This window comes from Bos indicus x Bos taurus, chromosome 29 (assembly GCF_003369695.1).
Source record: "Bos indicus x Bos taurus breed Angus x Brahman F1 hybrid chromosome 29, Bos_hybrid_MaternalHap_v2.0, whole genome shotgun sequence".
In the NCBI taxonomy this organism is placed as follows: Eukaryota; Metazoa; Chordata; class Mammalia; order Artiodactyla; family Bovidae; genus Bos; species Bos indicus x Bos taurus.
In genome coordinates, this window is record NC_040104.1 from 46,063,075 (window position 1) to 46,072,640 (window position 9,566).

General features: G+C 41.0%; 1 protein-coding gene across 1 annotated transcript; it reads left to right on the plus strand.

The window, feature by feature from the left end:
* Nucleotides 1-703: 703 nt before the first annotated feature.
* On the plus strand, nt 704-8,773 carry LOC113885837 (tripartite motif-containing protein 64-like). The gene is made up of 6 exons (XM_027531552.1): nt 704-1,114; nt 1,609-1,704; nt 2,371-2,614; nt 3,418-3,427; nt 7,595-7,692; nt 8,274-8,773. Exons 1-6 carry the CDS (start codon nt 704-706, stop codon nt 8,771-8,773), a joined length of 1,359 nt encoding a protein of 452 aa, XP_027387353.1.
* The last annotated feature ends 793 nt before the right edge of the window (nt 8,774-9,566 follow it).

The following is a 9,566-nucleotide window of genomic DNA, read 5'->3' on the forward strand; positions in this document are numbered from 1 at the left end:
CTAATATTTATCTTCAGGTTAACTTTAAACAAAAAAAAAAGAAAATAGTTGCAAGTGACTCTCTTATCTAATTGCATCCTTTTTATTATAGCAGGAATACAACCTGTCTGTAGTCACCATTTCCAGGTTTGTACTGTGTTTCTGCTTAGTCATTCAGTCATGTCCAACTCTTTGCAACCCCATGGACTGTAGCTCACCAGGCTCCACTGCCCACAGGAATTCCTAAGCAAGAGTACTAGGACCAGTTGCCATTTCCTTCTCCAGGGCATCTTTCCAACCCAGGCCTCCAACCCACATTTCCCATTTCTCCTAAATTGTAGGCAGATTCTTTACCCACTGAGCCACTGGGGAAGTCCAGGTGCAATATTGGTAAAGAACCCACCTGGCAATCCAGGACACTTAAGAGACATGGGTTCAATCCATGGTAGCAAACATCCCCTGGAGGTGGGCACAGCAACCTACTCCAGTATTTTTACCTTGAGAATCCCATGAACAGAGCCTGGTGGGTTACAGTCCATAAGGTCACAAAGAGTTGGACATGACTGAGCGACTCAGCATGCAGGTTTGTGTTGGGGTTTAGCAAATACGGAAATTAGACAGAGTTCAAGACAGGACTGTGCCAAAGGCTTTATTTTCCCTGATCAGGGCAGAAGAAAGACTTCCTCTCTTATCATTTCTATTTCTATCTTTAATTTTCAGAAACATGGATTCAGACACACTGCAGGTCTTCCAGAGTGAACTCACCTGCTCCATCTGCATGAACTGCTTCCTGGACCCCATCACCATAGACTGTGGGCACAGCTTCTGCCGTCCCTGTCTGAGCCTTTGCTGGGAAGAAGACCAGACTCCAAGGAGGTGTCCGGAGTGCAGGGGAATAGCAGAGACGCCCGATTTCAAAACCAATATTGTCCTCAAGAGGCTGGTTTCCCTTGCCAGACAGGCCAGAGCTGACCACGACCACAGCTCTGAGGAGCAGATCTGTGTGACACACCAGGAAGCCAAAGGCTTCTTCTGTGAGGCTGACCAGACCCTGCTCTGTGGGCCCTGCTCTGAACGCCCCGAGCACACAGCTCACAGCCACAGTCCGATACACAGGGCTGCTGAGGAGTCCCGGGTAGGTGATGCCTCTAGAGCAGTTCGGGATCTAGAGACTCCTAAGTCAGAGAGGAAGACGAGGATGCTGTGATGGTGATGGGGGTGGAGATAGTGGAGGTGGGATTTCTGAATGTGGATTCTCACATATAATGTGTCCTCTCAGTGTTGTTGCCCAATTGTCCACACGTGTGGAAATGCAGCATCCCGGGGTGGGTGGTGCCAGGGACACAGGCTTCTGATGGGAACTTGAGGCTTTCCTAATCAAGCTATATAAATACGTGAGTCTCAGTTTCTTAGGGACTGGATTTCATGATCTGTAACATTTCCCCAGTTGTGTGGCATACACTTTTGTCACCATCATCTTGGTGTTAGATGCAGATTAATGTGGGAAAATCTGACCACAGCATTCTAACTCAAGATTTCTGTGTAACCAACAACTGCCTTTGTTCAGGAATAAGGGGATGAAATTTACAGTGTCATCTTCTGTGTCTAAATCCCCTGGGTATTTTGCAGGAGAAACTTCTAAAGAGAATGGGCTCTTTATGGAAAATCAGAGAAGAAATGCAAATCCTTCTGAACCAGGAAGCTAAAAAAACTTGGTCATTTAAGGTAAGAATAAAAACGCTCCTATTTATTTCTATAGATAGTGATATAATTCTAGCTTTTAGGTCTATTTACATTTCCATTAAAGGATATTGATCTCTTCCCTTGAAAAGGCGTGATTTCAAACGACCTATCAGTGGTCACAATTGAAACGGGCCAATACAGGCTAGTTCAAGGAATGCTAGTACATGGGAAAACCTTGGCATGAAAAGTGTTCCTAGGCAAAATTTTGAGGATTTGATTAAAATTCAGAAATGAAGTATAAGACAACACTGTCCTAAGTGTTACTCTGTAGTAGAGGAGAAGAATATAGAAGTACCTAGAGGGAAAAGAGAACATCTTGTAAAACTATACAAAATGGGGTTTACCACATTAAAGAATATTTAGAAAAATCAGGGCAAGGAACAAGAGAAAAACATGATCCAAATTAAAGAGGAAATAATTGATAGAGTAATAACCTTGAAGAATCCTTCTAAGGGGAGAGCTTGGGACCCCTCAGATGGCTTGAATCAAACAGGGCCAGAGACTAGGAACTCAGAGAAACCTTGGACAGGAAAATACTTGAGGCCGACAGTTTGTCTAGAACATTCTTGATGACATCAAGGAAATAATATTGGAAGTTTTCTTTTGAATGTGAGCATAAGCAATACTTTGAATCCACTATCCCCACAGGACTACGTGGCCTTAAGGAAGGAGATGATTACAGCTGAATATCAGAGGATGCTTCTGTTTCTCCGGGAGGAGGAGCAACTGCATCTGGAGGCCCTGGAGCGAGAAGCCAAGGAGATGTGTGAACAACTCGAGGAGAGTGTGTTCAGAATGACTCAGTACAGAGCAAGTCTGAAAGAAATGTACAGAGAGCTGACTGGGATGTGCTGCAAGCCGGACAGGGAGCTGCTCCAGGTGAGAAAGGAGGGTTAGTCCTCAGAGAGAGAAACACTCTTTTAGACGAGTTGCTGTGACGCTGGAATGTTCACTGTTTAAACCGATACTCTCAGCTGAGGGATGGTGCTCCTTGACCCCCATTATTGTATTAGTCCAGTCCCCTAGTTCAAAATATTCTGGTAATCTTTGAAAGATTTTTGTCCATGTCTTAGCTAAAATAGGACTATATTTTTTCAGTGTGATCAGGAGTACTATCCAGACAGATGATCTAAAATCAGCAAAATTCTGTGACCAGAGGAAAGTTAACTTTCTTGGAGTAAATCTCAGTATGTGTTCCCCTAAAGCTTTGTCACTCCCTGTTATCCCAAATTTTCCAGAGACACTGAAGTTCCACCTGTTCTCTAGGCAAGGTTGTTACAACCAGTCATCAATTTCACTCTAAGTTAAATACGGTTCCCTGTTTTTGCTATTGCTTTGTTAAATGGGGAGCTCTGTCCTTGAGAACAGCACTGGCAGCGGGCGATACTGGAATCCTAGATGTTGCTGCATCATTACGCAGACTCTTCTGTCCTCCTTCCTTTCATAATGTGCCCTGAGGAAGCCTCCCATGTTTTAGCTTAGGCTATGTTACTAGGATGCCTTCTGAGTATTCCTTAGAAGATAATGTAAAAAACAATAACACTGAATAAAGAATAGAGAAGAAGATGCAAAACGACAAAAGTCTCATGATTAACATGATCTTTGTTTTTCTTTGCAGGTCTTGGCAAATGTATTGGAAATGTGAGTATACACTAAAGTTCTTTTTCTGGAAAAGTTGTTATCTTTCTGATGAAGTAGACGCACGGTACCATGGGAGATTGTTTTCAAGTCCTCCTCAGTATTTAAACTCCAGGATGCAGGATTCCTTATACAAAATGCCTTAGTATTTGCAGTTAACTTACAAGCATATTGCCATACACTTTGTCATCTCTAGATGACTTATAACAACTAACACATAAAATGTAAATTAAACGCATTGTAAATAGTTCCCTAGTATGTGGCATTTTCAAGTTTTACTTTCTGGAATTTTTTTTCTGAATATTTTCCATTCAGAACCAGGAGTAAGGATGGGGGAAATGGATAGGCTGGGAATCTGGGGTTGACATATATACACTGCTGTTTTTAAAATATATTTAAAATAGTTGGTCCAAGAAGTACCTCCCATGAAATAAATAAATGTGTAAATAAACAAGTACATAAACAAATAACTGAGAATTTATAAATTGAATCCACATGTACATCCATAGGTGCAGCACCCTCATATACAGATGACCAATATTGTCTTTATGGCTATTTTCTATTTTATTTCAAAAGAATTTCAATCCTTGGCCTCAGAAGTTTCCTTCTCATTTGGCTGAAATCCAATATACCTGAAAACATTCTGACATTCTGGGCTTTATTTTACCCACTCACCCCATCCTCTCCAACCTCACCACGTTAAGCTTAGTGAAGGGATTTTCTAAGATATCACAGAGGAAGCACCTATGCTAATGAGTTGGAAAGTGGAAAAGGCCTGAAAGAGGCAAATTCCCTAAGAATGAGAGCAGAACTGTCCTTTTGTTTTGAGGAGTAGCAGTGACTCAGCTTGTTCCATCATTGCAAGGTCCCTTGTAGGCAGAACCTCAGAGGGAGTGGCTTTCTGCTGCCCACTGAGAAGGTAGACTTTTTGGACCAAAATAACCAGGTTGGAATTGGATCCCTTGCTGGGCTGACAAGAGCAAACAGGTCTGGCTTGATGGACTCTTCTTTGTAGACACTGAATGTATCCTTGATGACTACATACTGACTGAAGTCTCAAAGGCTTAGCCTGAACTTTCTGTCTGTAAAATGCCCAGTATCTTTGCATTACCCATATGGAACAGAGGAAGGGAATGAGGTTCAATGAGTTGAAAACTGGAATAATATCTGAAAACAATGGGGAAGTTGAGTGGATGTGACTGGTGATATAAGCAAGGTCTGATGCTGTAAAGAGCAATATTGCATAGGAACCTGGAATGTCAGGGTCCTGGAAGTGGTCAAACAAGAGATGGCAAGAGTGAATGTTGACATTCTAGGAATCCGTGAACTGAAATGGACTGAAACGGGTAAATTTAACTCAAATGACCATTATATCTACTACTGCGGGCAGGAATCCCTCAGAAGAAATGGAATGGCCATCATGGTCAACAAAAGAGTCCAAAATGCAGTACTTGGATGCAATCTCAAAAACGACAGAATGATCTCTGTTCGTTTCCAAGACAAACCATTCAATATCACAGTAATCCAAGTCTATGCCCCAACCAGTAATGCTGAAGAAGCTGAAGTTGAATGGTTCTATGAAGACCTACAAGACCTTTTAGAACTAACACCCAAAACAGATGTCCTTTTCATTATAGGGGACTGGAATGCAAAAGTAGGAAGTCAAGAAACACCTGGAGTAACAGGCAAATTTGGCCTTGGAATACCAAATGAAGCAGGGCAAAGACTAATACAGTTTTGCCAAGAAAATGCACTGGTCATAACAAACACCCTCTTCCAACAACACAAGAGAAGACTCTATACATGGACATCACCAGATGGTCAACACCGAAATCAGATTGATTATATTCTTTGCAGCCAAAGATGGAGAAGCTCTATACAGTCAACAAAAACAAGACCAGGAGCTGACTGTGGCTCAGATCATGAACTCCTTATTGCCAAATTCAGACTGAAATTGAAGAAAGTAGGGAAAACCACTAGACCATTCAGGTATAACCTAAATCAAATCCCTTATGATTATACAGTGGAAGTGAGAAATAGATTTAAGGGCCTAGATCTGATAGATAGAGTGCCTGATGAACTATGGAATGAGGTTCGTGACACTGTACAGGAGACAGGGATCAAGACCATTCCCATAGAAAAGAAATGCAAAAAAGCAAAATGGCTGTCTGGGGAGGCCTTACAAATAGCTGTGAAAAGAAGAGAAGTGAAAAGCAAAGGAGAAAAGGAAAGATATAAACATCTGAATGCAGACTTCCAAAGAATAGCAAGAAGAGATAAGAAAGCCTTCTTCAGCGATCAATGCAAAGAAATAGAGGAAAACAACAGAATGGGAAAGACTAGAGATCTCTTCAAGAAAATCAGAGCTACTAAAGGAACATTTCATGCAAAGATGAGCTCGATAAAGGATAGAAATGGTATGGACCTAACAGAAGCAGAAGATATTAAGAAGAGATGGCAAGAATACATAGAAGAACTGTACAAAAAAGATCTTCACGACCCAGATAATCATGATGGTGTGATCACTGACCTAGAGCCAGACATCCTGGAATGCGAAGTCAAGTGGGCCTTAGAAAGCATCACTACGAACAAAGCTAGTGGAAGTGATGGAATTCCAGTTGAGCTATTTCAAATCCTGAAAGATGATGCTGTGAAAGTGCTGGACTCAATATGCCAGCAAATTTGGAAAACTCAGCAGTGGCTACAGGACTGGAAAAGGTCAGTTTTCATTCCAATCCCAAAGAAAGGCAATGCCAAAGAGTGCTCAAACTACCACACAATTGCACTCATCTCACATGCTAGTAAAGTAATGCTCAAATTTCTCCAAGCCAGGCTTCAGCAATATGTGAACCGTGAACTTCCAGATGTTGAAGCTGGTTTTAGAAAAGGCAGAGGAAGCAGAGATCAAATTGCCAGCATCCGCTGGATCATGGAAAAAGCAAGAGAGTTCCAGAATAACATCTATTTCTGCTTTATTGACTATGCCAAAGCCTTTGACTGTGTGGATCACAATAAACTGTGGAAAATTCTGAAAGAGGTGGGAATACCAGACCACTTGATCTGCCTCTTGAGAAATTTGTATGCAGGTCAGAAAGCAACAGTTAGAACTGGACATGGAACAACAGACGGGTTCCAAATAGGAAAAGGAGTTCATCAAGGCTGTATATTGTCACCCTGTTTATTTAACTTATATGCAGAGTACATCATGAGAAACGCTGGACTGGAAGAAACACAAACTGGATCAAGATTGCCAGGAGAAATATCAATAACCTCAGATATGCAGATGACCCACCCTTATGGCAGAAAGTGAAGAGGAACTAAAAAGCCTCTTGATGAAAGTGAAAGTGGAGAGTGAAAAAGTGGGCTTAAAGCTCAACATTCAGAAAACGAAAATCATGGCATCTGGTCCCACCACTTCATGGGAAATAAATGGGGAAACAGTGGAAACAGTGTCAGACTTTATTTGGGGGGGCTCCAAAATCACTACAGATGGTGACTGCAGCCATGAAATTAAAAGATGCTTACTCCTTGGAAGGAAAGTTTTGACCAACCTAGATAACATATTCAAAAGCAGAGACATTACTTTGCCAACAAAGATTCATCTAGTCAAGGCTATGGTTTTTCCTATGGTCATGTATGGATGTGAGGTTTGGACTGTGAAGAAGGCTGAGCGCCGAAGAATTGATGCTTTTGAACTGTGGTGTTGGAGAAGACTCTTGAGAGTCCCTTGGGACTGCAAGGAGATCCAACCAGTCCATTCTGAAGGAGATCAGCCCTGGGATTTCTTTGGAAGGAATGATACTAAAGCTGAAACTCCAGGACTTTGACCACCTCATGCGAAGAATTGACTCATTGGAAAAGACTCTAATGCTGGGAGGGATTGGGGGCAAGAGGAGAAGGGGACGACAGAGGATGAGATGGTTGGATGGCATCACTGACTCGATGGACGTGAGTCTCAATGAACTCCAGGAGATGGTGATGGACAAGGAGGCCTGGCGTGCTGAGATTCATAGGGTCGCAAAGAGTCGGACACGACTGAGCGACTGATCTGATCTGATATTTAGGAAAAGAATCTGGTAATGTTTTTATATTCCAAACTGTGTAGAATATATTGTATATGCAATTAACCAAAAACAGATTTCTAACAAAATGTCCTTGGTTAAAAACTTCTTTTTACATAATGGTCATATGATTAGCCTTTGGCCTTGACTTATATCTATGTCATTTGTTACAGGATTGACTTGGCAGAGATGCAGAAGCCTCAGCCAGTGAACCCAGAGCTCACTTGCTTGCCTGTCACTGGAATCCTAGACATGCTGAACAACTTCAGAGGTAAGAGTCAGCCCTGTGGTGATCAGGACTCTGCTTCATTAGAGCTTCCTGGGAAGGAGCCTCCTTTTAATGTTATTTTATTTTTATCTGAAATTATGATACTATATGACTTTCCCAAGTTGTTGTATCTTTTCTGCCTGTATATTTGGATTGCAAATATCAAGCCTGTACTTTACAACCTACAGTTTAATGAAAATGCAAAGTCATATACATATATTTAGTTACATTTGACATAGAGCAAAAGAGAGCAATCACGTTGCTCATATGGTTATAAAGAAACAAAATATTCAGTTTTCAGAGTGATCATCAAGAGACAGATTAAATCAGACATCATGCAGTTCATGATATATCTGTCTTTTTCTTCTTTGATATGATTTAAGGTGTTTCAATATGCCGTATATATAGTAGTAACTCTTCCTCTTCGGAGAAGGGCAGTCTGAACTCACTTTGCTGTCTTTGTTTTGGGTTTTCTTGGAGGAGGGAAAATGAAAAAAAATCTCAGTGGGTAGGGAACCTCTGCCTTCTGCCTCTCAGAGACATGGAAATCCCACTTGCTAACCTGATTTCTGCTCTTTCTGCAGTGGATAACATTCTGAGTCAGACAATGACCATTCACCACATGAGCCTTTCTGAGGATGGCAATGATGCAAGTGTGATGTTCAGAGATGAGCACCACGGCACGTCCAGACAGCCTCAGAATGCGGAGAGTGTCGTGTCCTGGGGAACTCGGGCCTTCGCCTCCGGGAGGCATTACTGGGAGCTGGATGTGACGCACTCCTCCAGCTGGATTCTGGGCATCTGCAAAGATATCTTGATAACCAATACTAGTATCAATATTTATTCTGAACAAGCATGTATTTTGTTTTCCAAGAAGGTGAACAATCATTATAGTCTCTTCACCAACACCCCACCCTACATTCAGTACGTGAAAAGGCCTCTGGGTAGGATTGGGGTGTTTCTGGATTATGACAATGGAACTGTGAGCTTCTATGATGTTTGCAGAGGATCCCTCATATACCGTTTCCTTCCTTCCCCCTTTTCCTTCCCTCTGAAGCCTTTCCTTTGTCTTACGTCTCCATGAATTGTCAAATTCTGTGACCATTATTTTTACTTCTCCTCTGAGGTGTTCTCCAAAACCTCATGTGAGACCACAGGATAATCCCTGACTATCTCTGAGCACACTGTAATTTAATGAAACATAGTGACTGCATGTTTATATAAAATGGCATGACCATGTTGAATGTATAAGTTTGTTAATTAAATTTTCTTCTAATAAAAATTGATTATGGAGTATTTCATTAAATATAATCAATTGTGTTTCTCTTTTAAATAATAGTTCTATTAACATAAAAGTTATATACCATAACGATTATGCCATTTAAAGTACATAATTCAGTGTTTTTTAGTAATATACAAAAATTTGTGAAACAAGAACTGTCTAATTTCAGAACATATACATCACTCCAAAAAGAAATCAATGCACATATTTACTCCCCATATCCCTTCCTGTGTCTTGTCACCCCCTTAATCCAGTTTTATTTTTCATGAATTTTTCTATTATATAGCTTCAATTAAATGGGTTCACACAATTTATGACTATTTATATCTGGTTACTTTCACTTATGTTTTCAAGGTTCATCTACATAGTAAGCAGTGTGCTTTAATTGCATAAATGAACTAGACAGGTGCAGGAATGAAGTGGTATACTTATTTACATCAAGTTAGTAAATAAAAGGAATGGTGCTTAGTGTATAGTTCAAATCATGGTGGAACTTGTGATATCCACTCATCGGAGGCTTCTGGGGCTTTCCAAGGAATTATATAAATCTTTTGACCTAGAAACATCTTCTCTAGCATTCTTTCCAACAGAAATT

Bases quoted from the DNA above. Each gene is read 5' to 3' on its own strand.
- LOC113885837 (XM_027531552.1), top strand. From the start codon at position 704: ATGGATTCAGACACACTGCAGGTCTTCCAGAGTGAACTCACCTGCTCC. The intron at 1,705-2,370 runs GTAAGAATAAAA...CTATCCCCACAG, and splicing joins AAAAAACTTGGTCATTTAAG to GACTACGTGGCCTTAAGGAA. The intron at 7,693-8,273 runs GTAAGAGTCAGC...CTCTTTCTGCAG, and splicing joins CATGCTGAACAACTTCAGAG to TGGATAACATTCTGAGTCAG.